This window comes from Toxorhynchites rutilus, chromosome 2 (assembly GCF_029784135.1).
Source record: "Toxorhynchites rutilus septentrionalis strain SRP chromosome 2, ASM2978413v1, whole genome shotgun sequence".
Taxonomy (NCBI): Eukaryota; Metazoa; Arthropoda; class Insecta; order Diptera; family Culicidae; genus Toxorhynchites; species Toxorhynchites rutilus.
In genome coordinates this window covers 217,879,823-217,897,170 of record NC_073745.1, presented here as the reverse complement: position 1 = coordinate 217,897,170, position 17,348 = coordinate 217,879,823, and the positions used below count along the sequence as shown (strand labels likewise).

Below are 17,348 nucleotides of genomic sequence, written 5' to 3'. Positions count from 1 at the left end.
GGAAGAATACGTTTTCTCAGGCACTCCTCCTTGTACATTTTGGAGTCCATGGTCTTGTTTGTCACAAAAACCGGGGTTTTTCGTCCGCAGCTGCAAATACCTTTCCAGATCAAACACTTTCTTGCAAACTTATCGGCAAAAACGAATTTGAACTAGCCGGGGACATCACCCCGACCAGTGACTTTATAAAATTTTGGCCTGGAAGCTGCCCAAAATCCATCTTCACGTACGTTTCGTCTTTCATGAGGATGCATCCGTCGTACTTTGTCAGAACCTTGTTGTATAACTTCCGGGCACGTCCTTTGACTACTACATTCTGCTTCAATGTCCGGTTTGGTTGCTTACTGGCCCGATAAGATCGTATTCCTTCGCGCAGACGAATCCTTCTGACGGTGCACCGGTCGGCATTGAATTTCTTGGCGATGTCATAGTCCGATTGCCCTGGGTTTGCCTTGATCGTTCTCAACACCTTCAAATGCAGTTTCCGATCCTTAGTTCCACTATGACGCTTGGTATGAACTTGCCGATCGATAGTATGCATCTCACGGAAACGTTTGAGAACGCTGCACATGGTCGATTTGGCCATTTTCAACGATTTCGCGATTTTTGAACCTTATCATGTCGGGTTTTTGACGTGGGTGTCCAAAATTAATTTTCGATTCGCGGCTTCCATCACGTGTAACTTTTTTGAAACAAAACGAATCGTAATGAAATTTTCAGCACTGATAGAGGAAACATTCCAAAACAAAGTGCTGTCAAAACATTCTAGATCCGACCACTAGGAGCGCTGTGGTATAATATACAGTACGTCCAGATTTAAGATGACCTATGCTTTAATTCAATTTCGAGCTTCACACTTTTTCATCAAGCATCACAATCACTAATTTTCAAATTATAATAATCAAACATTGAATCGAAACTTTTATTGCAAGTTTTATTATTGCCAAAATCTTGGCATCCATTCGATGAAACCATGCAATCCGCAATTCGTACGAACGTAACCAAAAGCAGGATTATCGTATGCCACTCGAACGCAAATATTGTCGTACAAATAACGCCCCTTCTCCAGCCAACCATGAAAAGATTGTTTCCATAACATCTGGCCGAAATTTTTATTGTGTCACTTAGGACACGTGACCGGAAAGTATAGTTCCCGGAAACAGGATGAAAGAGAATCCAGCAAACAAATTGAGCGAATCCTCCCGTCTCTACCTTTGGCTATGGCCCCGCTTGGCAGGATCGAATTTACATATTTATTCTCGCACGCATGTTTCCACCTCATTCCACTCCATCCCACTTCCGTAAACGCATTTGCTCCACAATATTCATATCTTATCTATGCTCCAGCGAAGAAGCAATCCAGGCAAACGCACATAAATTTTTTTTAATAAAACACCATTTCCATGATATCATTTTTATGGAATTGTAGCTCATAAAATTTTATTGCAGTAAATTGATAACAGTGGTGAATGTGTCCCTATTGGTGTTTGTGTCCTTTTTTTTTTGTTTCGTTCAATCATCAGTTGGAAAATAATGATGTCACCGAGGAAGATGAATCTCACTGTCAGTCCGGAGCAATCAAAAAACGCTTTGATCATGGTAGTTTGAGTCATTTGATAGCAACTAAAACAATCCTAATTTGATCAGAACTTAATAAAATAAGGATAAAGCAGCGAAATCGAATCAGATACTCTGTGCGATTCGTTACAACGGAAGAGGAAAAAGAAAAACGGAATAGAAGACACAGCACTAATATAATATCAAATTGATTTTTGATTGCTTTTATTCCGTTATTGCCTTTATTACTGGTTACATCTATACTCAGCAGCATGGGTTGGCTTTCCGATGTACCAGTGGCGAACAATGCCATCCCGAGCCGAGATCCTTGTGGTTTTATTGGATTGTAGACAGTCATCCAGCCAGCTAGCGGCCAAGTAGAATATGATAACATCATTATGATATCCGCCGGGATTGGAAGCTGATACATCATAAATTGGCTGACATAAATGGCACCGAACGGATTGAAACGTTACACTCGCTCGCTCGATGTGGATTGGATGAAAATATATTCACGCAGAAAAATTATAACCAGTGAGTTAGATCCTTCTTTAAATAAATTCATTATTTGGAGAAACCATTCAACGTTTTAATGAAATATTTTTAACATTTACACAAAGGGAAAACAACGATAGAAATTGTACATACAAAATTGACTCTACGTGAATTGCGAAATAAGTTTGCTCTAATTGAGTCGATCGGATTACAAAATGAAAAATTGCGTACCGTTCGGATAGATCTGATTCTATCGAGTGATTATCGAGGCGTTCGATCATGTGGACTTCATAGATCGTGTAATTTGACAACACCACTAATACCTTTTGTGGGATTACGTAAAGTATGCGGTCTACACGGATAAACTAGCAACGGTTGAAGCCTTGAAAGACTACTTTACATAATTTTCTTACCGACCGAAATGATCGAAAAACAAAATATGCAAAATTGAACTCCTAGGGTATACGCAAACTAATGCCATACAAATGAAACACAAATTTCTGCATTACTCGAGAATTAATCAAGCAATTAAAACCAAATTTGGCATGTAACATAACGGAGAAACATGTTATTTGCAAGTGGTTTGAAAATCTTGAACGAGAAATGTGTCAGAAAATAATCTGATTATATAATGTCGAGTTTTGGGAGAAGTACTAGGAAATTTTAGTAAAAGGTAATTTTAAAGGGTAGATTAGAAGATCAATCAATGAATAATTCTGCGATTGGACCCATGAACAGCGCTTAGTAAGAAAACGTGTATGTGATAACGAAAAATAAATTTTGGCCGGGATGAAGTTTGCCGGATCAGCTAGTACCATATATATTAGAGTGCTAATGCATGTATGGGAAAAAAGTGACCCTCGAATTTTCAAAGCGAACTTGATTAAAAATATTGATATTGATTCCCACGAAAAATTACCCTGTGCAAAATATCAGCTCAATCGGATTTCATTTACTAGTGTCGCACAGCGGTCAATGTTTGGGTTTTTTGAAAACCGAAAAATCGCCCAAGTAAAGGAAATCGGGGTTTTCAAAAAAAAAATTTGGGGCCAAAAGTCTTCAAATTGCATAAAACGTCGAGATCTACTGTCATCTCGAAAAAAAATTTTGTCAAAAATCGACGCTCTGGGATTTTGTTGATTTTTTCGAAGTACGAGGCAAAACGAATGGTTTGGGGTGCCAATGAAAATCGTCATATCGATTTTTCATACGGGACTCCCTGCGAAATGTTAATTTGCACGATAAAATACCCTCTGCAAAGTATTAGTTCATTCGGACTTCATTTACTATTGTCGCAGATGTGAAAATTTAAGTTTTCTGAAGACCGAAAAACATCAACATTTCACAGCAAGTCCCGATAGAAAAATCGAGATAACTATTTTTATTGGCTCCCAAAACCATACGTTACGTCGCGTATTCCAAAAGTCCAAGAGTGTCGTCGATTTTTGACAAAAAAATTTTTTTTGAGACGACACTAGATCTCGACATTTCATGCAATTTTAAGACATTTGCATCAACATTTTTTTTCGAAAACCCCGATTTCCTTTACTCCCTCCCCTGGGAGTTTTTTCGATTTTCAAAAAAACTCAAACTTTGACCGCTTTGCGCCACTCTCGCTTAAGTCCGATTGAGTTGATATTTGGCATAGGGTGTTTTTTCGAGGTGGTGAACATATTTTATGGGGTAACTTTTTGAAATCAAAGATGACCATTTACATTGGCACCCTAATATATATGTATATTATACAAATGCTATACCAGTATTTGAGAGTCATGACATTTTCTGTTATGTTTAGGCTCATTAAATGTAATAAATCGGGATGACAAAACATGTGCTAAAAATTATTTTTTTGTGTACAAAGCCAACCATCGATCCTTACCAGGACTACCATTTAGTCTCAAAGTGTCGAATTTTACATTCTTTTCTGTATCAATAATAATTCAACACTCATCCACTCACAAACTTATAGAAAAAACGTTCAACAAATTCTCAAAATATCCATTCATTCAATGGGAATTGATTCAGATGCGACTACGAACAGATGATTATTAATGAACAGTAGTCTTACGTGCATCTTACGGTTATATCACAGATATAGCCCACGTCTAGTATTTCTAGGGTTAAAGTGTAAAATACACAAACGAAGGCATCTTTTTTAAAAGTGTCAAAATGTTTGTATGTATGGAGCAGACCTCTCATTCTCTCAGACTGAATGTCACCTTGGAATTGTTGAAAAAACAAAAATATTTCAACGGTGCCGAGTAGGGATCGAACCAAGGCCGCCTGGGCAGGGTTATCATATATACAGAATAATCTTTATTTATAAAGATTTTCCAGACTTTTTGAAACCAAGAATTTGTAGTTACAGAATACAGGGTTTCAGGGTTTCACACAGAATGTACAGATTTGATGACAATATTATTTTTTCTCATCTCACAAATTTTATTCATACAGCATTTGAATCTGTCTGAATGAGAGTAATCCATATGTAGAGTGATGTCCTGTTTTCTCATGTTCGATCTAAGCTGAAAAGATGCAAACGTCTTTGTCATCTGCTAGCGTTACAATAAATAAATAAATAAATAACACTATCTCTTCCTTACTATAGCAAGATGAATGTGAATTTCAAAAGTGTGCTCAAACTGCCAAATACCATTATGCTTTGAAAGTTCTTATTTTAAGAATTAAAAATAGAATATGTTTTGACGTAGGATTACGTTTTCGGGAACATATAGCGAGCATGAAAACAGATATTGATTGCGTCACGAAAATCTTCACGTTCATAATTATCTGTAAGCCCCCCAAAGCGCCAGAAGTGAACAAATAAGATTGACTTGATTCGGGAAATATTAGAGCTCAAACCATAGAAAATTCTGATGATACTCGAGATGGGTCTCACAGGAATTTGTCGTTGAACGCAACATAGAGAGGTTCAATAAAGACCGAAATATTTTGGAGATTTTAAAAGATTTTTATTTATTTTGATTTATTTGGATATTATATTGTCAAAACCAGAAAAGTGAGGCAATAAACATATTATTTATGAAATAAGTCAAGAACCGTTACAAAATATTAATGTCTTGTATAATTATATTGTGTTAATAGTCAGCATGTACTTGGTTAGCTCTGGCTGCAAAGAAAGTAAAGTTGTGTGAAGTCTAGGAACTACATAATGTTGTTTTTCATTTTCTTGAAGATTCTGAATCCGAAATTGCCGAAGATGTGAGCTCACAGCATGAGGTGAGTAAAGGAATTGAGAAAGACTTGGTTATGAAGGTCAGCAAATTTGAGAGGGAATGGTACTCTAGGTGACGTTTTTTAGTTTGGTCCCCTTTGGCTGAACTTTTATTTTTATTTTCTTCGATCATACCATTTTACAACCAAACATAAATGTTACTTTTGACTCTATTAAAGACGTCTCGGATTCTAACCAGGAGAACGTGGATCCGTCGGCGTGTCTCAAAAAACGTAAACACGCTGAGCCACAATTTTAGAAGAAAGATTTACGTAGGGTAACTATACGATAACCGATATAAGCAGATTACGTCTGTGGTTGCTAAAAAAAAAGTGTTATAACAAAATGTGTTATGAGCAACGTCTGTCAAATTTCGAGCAACTTTATGAGAAAGCCTCGTAACAAACATCCAAAACTAGATGATCCTTCGAGTAAGACTTGAGGAAGATGATAAGGGGCCCTTCACCTTTTTTGGTCAAACCAAAATGAAATTTTTACATCCAAATGTACAACGACATTCAACATCTGATGAAATATGTACCTCCTGTTAACCATGAATTGTTCATGAAGATGGTTTCCGATGATTAAAACATTGTTGATTGCGACCTGATCAGCGACAAAGAATCATAAGTTTTTCTCAACCATTTTAATATTAGGCTGTCAAAAAAGTCCTGCGGTATTTTTTTTGAATTTTCATTTGTTCATAAAATTAGTTACAATCATCTGTTTTAAGTCAAATATGCGCCGTTTTGTTCGATGACTTGTTCCCAACGAGATGCCAACTTCATAATACCCCTGCTTTTATAAGCTCGCTTCCTTATTGGCAAAAAACTCGGATAGCCAATTTTCACAGGCCTCTTTTGTGGCTAACTTCTGACTACCTAGCTCGTTCGCCATGGACAAAAACCGGTGGTAGTCACTTGGTGCAAGGTCCGGACTATACGGCGGATGCAAAAGAACCTCCCATCCGAGCTCCCGGAACTACTGGCGCGTCACCAAAGAAGTGTGTGGCCTGGCGTTGTCCTGATGGAAGACAATGCGGCCTCTGTTTATCAAAGATGGCCTCTTCTTCATGAGTGCTACCTTCAAGCGGTCCAGTTGTTGGCAGTACAGGTCCGAATTGAGCGTTTGGCCATAGGGAAGCAGCTCATAATAGATTATTCCTTGACAATCCCACCAAACACACAGCAGAACCTTCCTGGCCGTTAATGAGGGCTTGGCCATCGTCTGAGCCGCTTCAGCGGGCTTCGACCACGACTGTTTGCGCTTCACGTTGTCGTAAGTGACCCACTTTTCATCGCCAGTCACCATCCGCTTCAGAAACGGGTCGATTTTGTTGCGATTCAGCAGCGATTCACATGCGTCGATACGGTCAAAGATGTTTTTTTGCGTCAACGTGTGTGGCACCCATACATCGAGCTTCTTTGTGAATCCAAGCTTCTTCAAATGGTTAATAACGGTTTGATGACTTATCCCCAGCTCTTGGCCGATGCTACGGCTGCTACTATGCCGGTCTTTCTCGGCTAATTCAGCGATTTTGTCGCAATTTTCGACGACAGGCCTTCCGGAGCGTGGCGCATCTTCGACGACCTCTACACCAGAACGAAAACGTTGAAACCATCGTTGTGTTAACGTTACACGTTACACACTTCATCCGCACACATGAAGATAAAAATATGTTCGAAAAATATTCCGAAATTTGAGAGTTTAAGCTTTAAATGTACATCCAATCTTTATGCGTTCGTTCTATGTACAAAAAATATATGTTACTTGAATTGAAAAAACCGGCAATTGCTTTTCACCCAAATTCCATCCCGTTTTAGAATGATCAACGGGTAAGACACAGCTGTTACTTGTTTGCAAACAGAGAACGCGTTGTCAGCGTATGCAACTATTTCGTTCACTTCTCCGAAGCGCAATCACAACTTGGAAAAGCACAGATAGATTAATGCTTTATTCTACGCGGTCCAACACGTCTTTTCGTGGCCAATGGCCACACTCTGTAACACCGCGGGAAAACAAATATTTGCTAGGATTAAATACCTTCGAGTATACTTTTTTCCGTCCAGATTTTCGCACGTCGGAAAATCTAGTCTACCACCGACCAGTGCCTTCCCGGGAGCGTGGTAGTAATTTCCATCCGAGGGCTGCGGAATTCGGGATTTATGTTTGCAAGACATGAAAGTTTTATTAAATTTATTTGTTTTTGTCACTATGCTTTACAGCGATCCGCTTCGATGGGTGGGAAATTCGGCAACGGACACAACACGAACGACTAGGAATGCAACAATTTATTCATCACTTTTGTTTGAAACGAAACAGGGAGAATAGTACGCAATATGTCACCAGTCCGGTGCTCATTGATATTCACGACAGTGACAATGGCGGCTACTTTCTAGTCTATTGATTTATCGATTTCATTTTAGCTTTTCTTATTTTCCCGCCCCTCATCCTAATCGCTTTCCCGGTTTATGTGTACAGAAATTCCATAACCATCTGAAGCAATCCTATTGATTCGGTCGTATACCTAACCGTGGCTGCAGATCTTTCTCGCATCTAATGCATAAGGTATTCCAATATCATTAGGTGAGTGAAATTCCTTGCTCATTCACACCCTCTTTGAGGCGACACGGCTTCAATTTGTGTGGAAAAACATTCCCCTTTGCTTCCTTCCAGTGTTCACCCACCGGCAAACTGTAACCCAAAACAATGGCTTACAGCAGCTCGGGGAGAGAGGGTGAGAAAAGTGAATGCCTTTCCCTCCCACTCGATTGATTTTTGATAAAAGGAATTTCTCGCAGAAAGCGAAATGATGTCACGTATTCGAAATGATTTTCGCATCGCGTAGAATCATAATAAGCTGCTACTGCTTCTGCCACTGATGCTGACTGAGTGTATCTTTTCGGAGAGAAAAAAAACCTGATTGTAAGTAGAAGCTGTCGAGGTGGAGGTGATGGTGAAAGCGGCAGTAACTATTACAAGTTGAATGGGAGGTTCATCTTCTGTTGCCACGATACGATTGTTATGAAATACGTGAACATCTGACTCGTGATATGTATGGACAGACGATGCATCGTGCAATCGTTACCGATTGTGTCCCTTTCGCACTGATCGAAGTTTGGAGTTTGTCACAACAGTGTAATAGTAGGGGTAGTGGGGGCAAATTAGTCATGGGGAGCAAAGTGGTCACCTGCTTGTTTTGTAGTATCACTATTGATTATAGATGCTGTATTGATAGTCAACTAATGTTTGAAGAATTGAATGACTTTTGAGCCACCCTGTACTTCAGTAGAGCTGTCGCATGTCAAAATATAAATAAACACAGAAATTGCTCTCCCGATAGTCATTAGGCCGTAGTTCTGTGCGCATGGTATCTTAGGAATTTCTCGTGAAATTTAGTTTATTCAATCTGATATATTGGACAAATCAATAGTTTGGACGACTGTTCACATATTCTAGGAGAGGTGAACAGATATTTTGATTGATCTTGGAGATTAATTAGCATAAACATTACTTTGATGTTTGGGGGCAAAGTGGTCATAAGTGAATAACAACTTACAGTGTTCTGTTTACTAAAGCTGATGTACCGCATCACATTCAAATTGAGACTCTAGGTGAATAGGCCAAGCTTATTTCATACATGTACCTACTATTTCAAATATGATTTGAACAAATTTGGACTAAAAAACCCATAAATCTATCCCATTAAGGTTGATACGTGCGTGTGACCACTTTGCCCCCACCGCCACATGATGAAAAGTGTACTATTTTGAATTGTTATAGTAAAAGCCGTTTGCTATCTTGAATAACAATGAGTTGAACTATAATATTCTTCGAGAAACGGGAATTGAAGCGGTATTTGGACGCCGGAAATGGGCATATTCCTTAGGGTGACCACTATGCCCCCACTTCCCCTAAGTGAAAACACCGAACCAATAAAATAATCGTTGAATAGAATTGTTTGCTTTAAGAAATAAAAGGTGATTGAAAATAGATCATTTGACTGTTGACATAATACTGAAAAAAAGTGCGATGCATGAGAAATGAGATAAACATGATGTGTAGAACGCATCACAGGAATGATCTACCGCATTGTCATACTTTAGTGCCATCCTGCTATCCTCGTGCCACATGCGGCCCTCCGGCTTTGTTCATGCGTTTTTAAATGAAACGAAATTTGGCATGTGGAGGTTTTAGGGTGCAATAAATGATTCTATGGTGGTTAGATACTCCTCCCCCCTCTCTTAGAAAGGGCTGCCATACAAATGAAACACTAATTTCTGCATTACTCGAAAACTAATCAAGCAAATGGAGCCGAATTTGGTATGTGTAGATTTTAGGGAGCACGAAACGTTTCTATGGTGAATAGACACTTCTCTCCCCTATCTATGGGGAGAAGAGGGGAGGGATTCGTCTCTATTCTATCATGTTTTCTGTATCAAACATTTATTCCATGTAACGGAGATACATGTTGTTTGCAAGTGGTTGAAAAATCTTGAACGAAAATTGTGTCTGAAAATAATCTGATATTATAATGATGAGTTTTGGTAGAAGTACTAGGAATTTCATAGTAAAAGGTAAATTCAACGGGGTCGATTAGAAGATCAATCAATAAACAGTTCTGCGATTGGACTCATGAACTTGCGCTTAGTAAGAAAACGTGAATGCTTGAAGGTATTGATAACAAAAAACAAATTTTGGGCGGGACGAAGTTTGCCGGGTCAGCTAGTATATATATAAATGTATTTCTGTCTGTCTGTCTGTCTGATTCTTATGGATTCGGAAACTACTATTCGGTCGACATGAAAATTTTTGGTGGGGAAGGTTTTCATGATAGTTTGAGACCCCTCCCCCTCTCTAAAGGGGGGCTGCCATACAAATGAAACACAAATTTCTGCATTACCCGAGAATTAATCAAGCAAATGAAACCAAATTAGGCATATGGAGGTTTTGGGGTGCAATAAATGTTTGTTGGTGGTTAGAAACTCATCTCCCCTCTCTAAGGGGTGTCTGCCATACAAATGAAAGACAAATTTCTGCATAACTCGAAAACTAATCAAGCAAATGTAGCCAAATTTGGCATGCGAAGGTTTCAGGGGACACGAAACGTTTCTATGACGAATAGACACACTTCCCCTCTCTCTGAGGGGGGGAGGGGTGTGTACTGCCTTACAAATGAAGCATACATTTCTGCATAATTCAAGAACTAATCAAGCAAACGGAACCAAACTAGGCATCTGGAGGTTTTAGTGGGCAAGAAACATTCATAAGGTGATTCAATACTCCTTTCACCTTTCTGAAGGGGGTTGCAATAAGAATGAAACACAAATTTCTGCATAACTTGAGAGCTAATAAAGCAAATCGAGCCATATCTGGGATGTGAGGGTTTTTGGGTACAAGAAATGTTTCTTTGATCGAGAGGGGGTTCCATAAAAATAATACACATATTCCAACCAAACATGACAACTCTCTCGGAAAACTCTGAAGAAAATGGGAAAATTGGCGAAAATTCGATTCCCGAATGTTCTACAATTTCATAGTGACAAGCGTTGTTAGTCCATTTTATCTTTGCGCTAACGAAATTGATCTTTGTTCGACAGTGGAAATGGGTTTTAATGTGATAAAACTCACTCCTTTAGCTTCTTCTATTCATATAAATAAAAATGGATCGCCGAATGTGTTGATAAGAGCAAAACTCGAGAAAGGAATTGTCCGATTTAGGGCTGTCTTTATTCTATAATATTTTCTGTATCAAACATTTATTCCATGTAACGAGGAAAGACGTTAAAATTTTTCATCCACTTGCACGAGAATTGTGTCTGAAAATAATCTGATATTATAATGTCGGGTTTTAGTTGAAGTACTGAAATTTTATAGTAAAATATAATTTTAAAGGGCAGGTTAGAAGATCAGTCAATAAACAGTTCTGCTATTGGACCCATGAACATTCGTTTAGTAAGAAAACGTGGATGTTATAACGAAAACTAAATTTTAGGCGGGACGAAGTTTGCCGGGTCAGCTAGTAAATTTATAATTGTGACGTATACCCCAATGTTTACATGTTTCTTATAGAAGAGAACAAGATTCACAAAAGTGTGAGCCCATAAGGGAGAGAAAGTTTTGAAGAGAATGCAGTTGATTTTTGCTGCGCTTTCGCCATTGAAGAACAGTCGAGTATACAGGCCGGACTCGATTATATACAGACTCGATCATATGTGATTCGATTATATACAATTTTGGACTCGATTATATACAGTTTGAAAAAAAAATTGTTTTATAGTTCAAATATGACTCATTTCAAGAAAAAATGTAACCTTTCAACGTTAAAGTGAAATTTAAGTGGCTATTATAAGTACAGTGAAATAAAAATCGCGATTTTTGAAGATTTTGCTTGAATTTTCATCAGGAATTGTTCATATTGAAGTATTTCACTTCCAAAATGTCATTTGAATCCACTAATTTAGATGTTTCATTACTATATCCTGTAATAAATTTACTCATCTTTCAAGTGAAAGCAACAGAATTGGCTTTCGTTGCGTACTTTTTAGTGTAGAGCCATTTTGAGGCAACAGAATCTGAAACAAAAAAAAAGTTCTATAACTCTGTCAGTGTTAAAGTTCGAACATATGCGTAGAAGGATTTTCTACATCAAATATGATAAGAGATTCTGGAAAAAAATATTTTTTTCATGTGAGGAAGGTGTTTTCTGACTTTAAGGGGATGAATCTCAAATCAAATTCTTCTTTTATTTTCAATAACGAAAAATATATGCATAAAAAACAAATAAAAAAATATATTTTTTTGACTCGATTAGGGTAAATGATCTTGGTTTGTCCAGTTGAAAATATGATCATGGTTTGCCCACTTTTTTGAATGCTCTAATTCAGCGCTCCTGTGTCAAATAAGGCCTTCGAATGTTTCGAAACATATAAATGAAATTGCCTTTTACATGATTTATAGTAGTTTGATAGTATATTTTTACGAAATCACATGTTTTAAAGGATTATAAAATACATCTTCTATTTGTGTCAATGCGCCCCTCATTCGAGCTATCTTTTAATCGATCACCAGATGATTATTTGGCACGTATTCAGACATTTTCTGGATTACAACACTTATAAATATTGTAAACATCATGCTTGCTCACCATTTGTATCGGATTTACATAGCTAAACCATTAAATTAACGCATTTTGATGAACTCAATTCTGATCATGAGTTGTCCAATTCAATAATGTTGTTTTGTCCACATGATTTCTATGGCAACCGCTTGGCGCACTGCAGTTTGTTTATGTTTGTTTATGGTGTGCTTCGCGCATAGCAGAAGTATGGTTTTTCTGTGTTGATTGTGTTGAGGTGAACACTTCTAAAATGCCCAAGAAAAGGCAATATTCTGAAGAAAGCCTAAATTATGAATGAATCAATATGATGACAGTAAACTCAAGCAATGATAAATGCAACATCTAATTGTGAATTCGAATGTTTTCATTCAAAAATGGAGATTTCTAAAACCGGACAAACCATGATCATTTTTTTGGGCAAACCATGATCAGAGGTGGTCAAACCATGATCATAATTCTTCTTTAAGGAAAATCGTTAAAAAACATAAAAATTTGAATAATTTCAACACCTTATGGTAGTATTAGCAACTAGAGACTTGGGGTTTTTCAACAAACCCAAACTCGTATCGATTATGTGTGATTTTCATGAAGAAAAATCGATTTGCATTTACTAGTTGCGTTAAAACACCCCAAATTGGACAAACCAAGATCATTTACCCTATATACAAGATTCGATTATAGACTGCGGATTTTCCAATTAACGCGGTTTTCTTTACGCGGTTTTTTTTTACGAAGTACGTATCCCCCGCGTAAAAAAACTGGCTGTACCATACAAAATTACAAAACTTTACAAAATTTGCATCAATTTCACGTGAATTATAATGAGTTTCTAATTCGTAGGTCATCTTTAGTTCTCAATCAGTTCAAATAACCCATTCGGGCTGGTTGTGACCAAGTTGGGTCATGTTATAGTAACCCAGTTTCTTATATTTTCGAGCGGTTATAAGTCCATTGTCGGTCGAGGGATGAAAAGTGCTACAAAAGCGCTTGAATCTAACCCCTCCTTGCCTCCCTGCAAGCAGCACTGCCTATCGTTTCTGCTATAATTATGAAGATAACTTGAACAGAACGAAACGGCATCACTGTAGCGATTGCTTTTTCTCTTTCTCTCTAAACTGTCATTTAAAGCACAACAGAGGATGAATCCGGAATCAAATTTGGTAGTTATGGATAGTTCTTTTTTACTTATAGAATATAAATTATGTATTCCTAATTTATTTTCAGAGACAAGTTCAACGATTCGGAGACAAAATTGTTGATATGTTGCGTTGAGGTAAGCAAAGTAGCAGCAATAACAGAAATGTGCGAACGATGCAGACGACCGAGAAAATCGTTGTTGTTTTATGTAAACAAAAATGCTACGAACGGCGAACATCATTTCAGAGAGCAGATACTACTGGAAACATCTACGAGGAAAAAAAGGGTAGCGAAGCCAATTTGATTGAGTTACAAGTTTCTCCTGCCGATGATGGATCAATACACTCGTCTCGTAATTACCAACAAAAAGTTTGTTACGAATATAACCAAGTTGAAGTCCCGCAAGTATGAGTAGTTTGTAATTTATTGTTATATGATATAAATTTCGTTTTCTCAATTTCATTCCAGGAACAAACTCAATCACCGATGCCACCGGAATTAGGTGTTGCAGCTTCCGCTGTAGTGCACAAATGCGACAAAGGTTGCGGCGAAGAAAAATGCAGCTGTCGGGATTTCACAGATGATACAATTGCTGCGGATTATAGAGCGGGCGGAACGCAAACACCAGTTGCAATAACGCACGAGTTCCTAGACTTCACCGAAAAGGGAAACCCCATGGAAACCGATAGCATTGGAACGGTTGTATTGGACCCGACATTTTCACTTTGATTTTCAGCAATGTGTTACTTAATTTTAATATGTAGCTGAAAATGTTTAGCTCCAGATAGTTCATAAGAAATGTTACTATTTCCGTCAAGCGGATTCATAATGCTATGTTAGAGTTAATAATAATGTAACAATAGCTTTAATTTATGATAAAAATAAATATTTATAAACAATTTTTTTTGTTTCAACTTTCTCGAAAACATATAGAGCCATAATAAGGGTCGATCAATTTTGCATCCGATCGACGTGGTGCCAGATTGGCACAGTGTTGGCACGAAAGTGGTTGTCAAAAACGAGGGACAGGTCGACAAAATCATTGCAAAATGGCATGATATCGGTACCGCTGTCGACATCATTTTCTGGGACCAATCTGGCACAACAATGTACAGTGGGAAGTATCTCGTTCTACGCAGAAGATACTGCTCGTTTAAGCTCTTCAAATCACTCATACTGCTTGTAAGCTGCATCTAATATTCGTACCATCACTCCTCATAAGTTCTTGATAGAGTTTTGATCTGATAAACAAGCTGACCAGTCCAAAATCTGAAGCCCTTATTCAATAAACCAAGCTTGAAGCCCTTATGCAATAAACCAAGCAAGCCAAGTCAGAAGTGCAACGAAGTACTTCAGAATCATTTACTGCTGTTTTTACATCAAAAACAACTTGATAATTGGATAATTATGCATCAATTCGTAAAATCCAGGAAATCATGGCATTGTTTGATGAATAAAGGGTGTGTCACATCAAATTGCATCACGGAAAAAACGCTGTAGAAATTCGTCCAGTAGACCGATCCTATTGAAAATTTTAGACAGTAAAATAAAAACTATTAAACAACTTTTGGCATTTTCTTTTTATTCATACTTCGAGCCCAAGCCCGTATGCTCGCACCTTCCTCTTTACCCCGTCCATGAGGTTCTGTACAACGTCAGGTTGTAGTTTTTTTTTTGAACAGAAATCCATTTTCTCTTGAAATCCGCCTCCGATTTGACAACTTTTGGGTTCTTCCGGAGGGCCTGCTTCATAATCGCCCAATATTTCTCTATTGGGTGAAGCTCCGGGGCGTTGGGCGGGTTCATTTCCTTTGGCACGAAGGTGACCCCGTTAGCTTCGTACCACTCCAACACGTCCTTTGAATAGTGGCACGAAGCGAGATCCGGCCAGAAGATGGTCGGGCCCTCGTGCTGCTTCAATAGTGGTAGTAAGCGCTTCTGTAGGCACTCCTTAAGGTAAACCTGCCCGTTTACCGTGCCGGTCATCACGAAGGGGGCGCTTCGCTTTCCGCAAGAGCAGATCGCTTGCCACACCATGTACTTTTTGGCAAACTGGGATAGTTTCTGCTTGCGAATCTCCTCCGGAACGCTGAATTTGTCCTCTGCGGAGAAGAACAACAGGCCCGGCAGCTGACGAAAGTCCGCTTTGACGTAGGTTTCGTCGTCCATTACCAGGCAATGCGGCTTCGTCAGCATTTCGGTGTACAGCTTCCGGGCTCGCGTCTTCCCCACCATGTTTTGCCTTTCGTCGCGGTTAGGAGCCTTCTGAACCTTGTATGTACGCAGGCCCTCCCGCTGCTTGGTCCGCAGGACGAATGAACTTGACAAATTCAGCTTATTGGCGACATCCCGGACCGAGCTTCTCGGATCACGTCTAAACTGCTTAACTACGCGCTTGTGATCTTTTTCACTGACGGAGCATCCATTTTTGCCGTTCTTCACCTTCCGGTCGATGGTTAGGTTCTCGAAGTATCGTTTTAGTACTCTGCTGACCGTGGATTGGACGATTCCCAGCATCTTACCGATGTCCCGATGTGACAACTCCGGATTCTCGAAATGAGTGCGCAGGATTAATTCACGACGCTCTTTTTCGTTCGACGACATTTTTCCAAATTTACGAAAAATTGACAGTGAAGTATGGCCAACGTGATCTATACACTCTTATCTGATTATAAGCGAAAGCTGAAGATATAATTCCTAAAAATTAAATTTCTACAGCGTTTTTTCCGTGATGCAATTTGATGTGACACACCCTTTAAAAGCTTCAAATTCTGGATTGTTAAGCTTGTTTTCCAGATCAAAACCCTATCAAGAACTTATGAGGAGTGATCGTACGAATAGTAGATGCAGCTTACAAGCAGCATGAGTGATTTGAAGAGCTTAAACGAGTAGTATCTTCTGCGTAGAACGAGATACTTACTATAACATGACCCAACTTGGTCAAAACCACCCTGAATGCGTTATTTGAACTGATTTAGAACTAAAAATGACCTACGAATTAGAAACTCATTATAATTCATGTGAAATTGACCTTAATTTTGTAAAGGAGTGAGAGTTCTTCCATCTGGTTCTATAATTATAAAACACTGGAATTTTATTTTTTTGAATATTTCGCGCCTGAATATAACAATAAAGTCCAAATGACCAGTCTTTTAAATGAAAATACTTATTATATCCTACACTATATACTTCAATTCTATATTATTCTATATTATTATATCCTACGTTATATACTTCAATTCGACCGACTTCTTACACTTCTCTGGAAACTTAAAAAATATCAGTGGCGAACTACAAAATAAGTTTAGTACGTGTTGGGAAAACATATTGCGTCTTACAAATTTATAGTAGTACTAGCTGACCCGGCAAACTTCGTCCCGCCCAAAATTTGTTTTTTGTTATCAATACCTTCAAACATTCACGTTTTCTTACTAAGCGCAAGTTCATAAGTGCAATCGCAGAACAGTTCATTGATTGATCTACTAATTGACCCCTTTTTTACCTTTTACTAAAAAAATCCTAGTACTTCTACCAAAACTCATCATTATAATATCAGATTATTTTCAGACACAATTCTCGTTTAAGATTAAATATTTGATACAGAAAATATGATAGAATAAGCCCCAAATCGGACAATTCCTTTCTCGAGTTTTGCTCTTATCAACACATTCGGCGATCCATTTTTATTGATATAGATAGAAGACGATATGGAAGTCCGTTTTATCACATTAAAATCCATTTCCACTTTCGAACGAAGATCAATTTCGTTACCGCAAACATCAAATGGACTAACAACGCTTGTCA

At 38.2% G+C, this 17,348-nt stretch overlaps 1 protein-coding gene across 1 annotated transcript; it reads left to right on the top strand.

Annotated features, from left to right (window-relative positions):
* The first annotated feature begins 13,544 nt into the window (after nt 1-13,544).
* Nucleotides 13,545-14,273, top strand: LOC129766686 (uncharacterized). Its single transcript, XM_055767274.1, has 3 exons — nt 13,545-13,567; nt 13,632-13,949; nt 14,013-14,273. The coding sequence occupies exons 2-3, from the start codon at nt 13,719-13,721 to the stop codon at nt 14,271-14,273; spliced, it is 492 nt and encodes a 163-aa protein (XP_055623249.1). The 5' UTR covers nt 13,545-13,567; nt 13,632-13,718.
* The last annotated feature ends 3,075 nt before the right edge of the window (nt 14,274-17,348 follow it).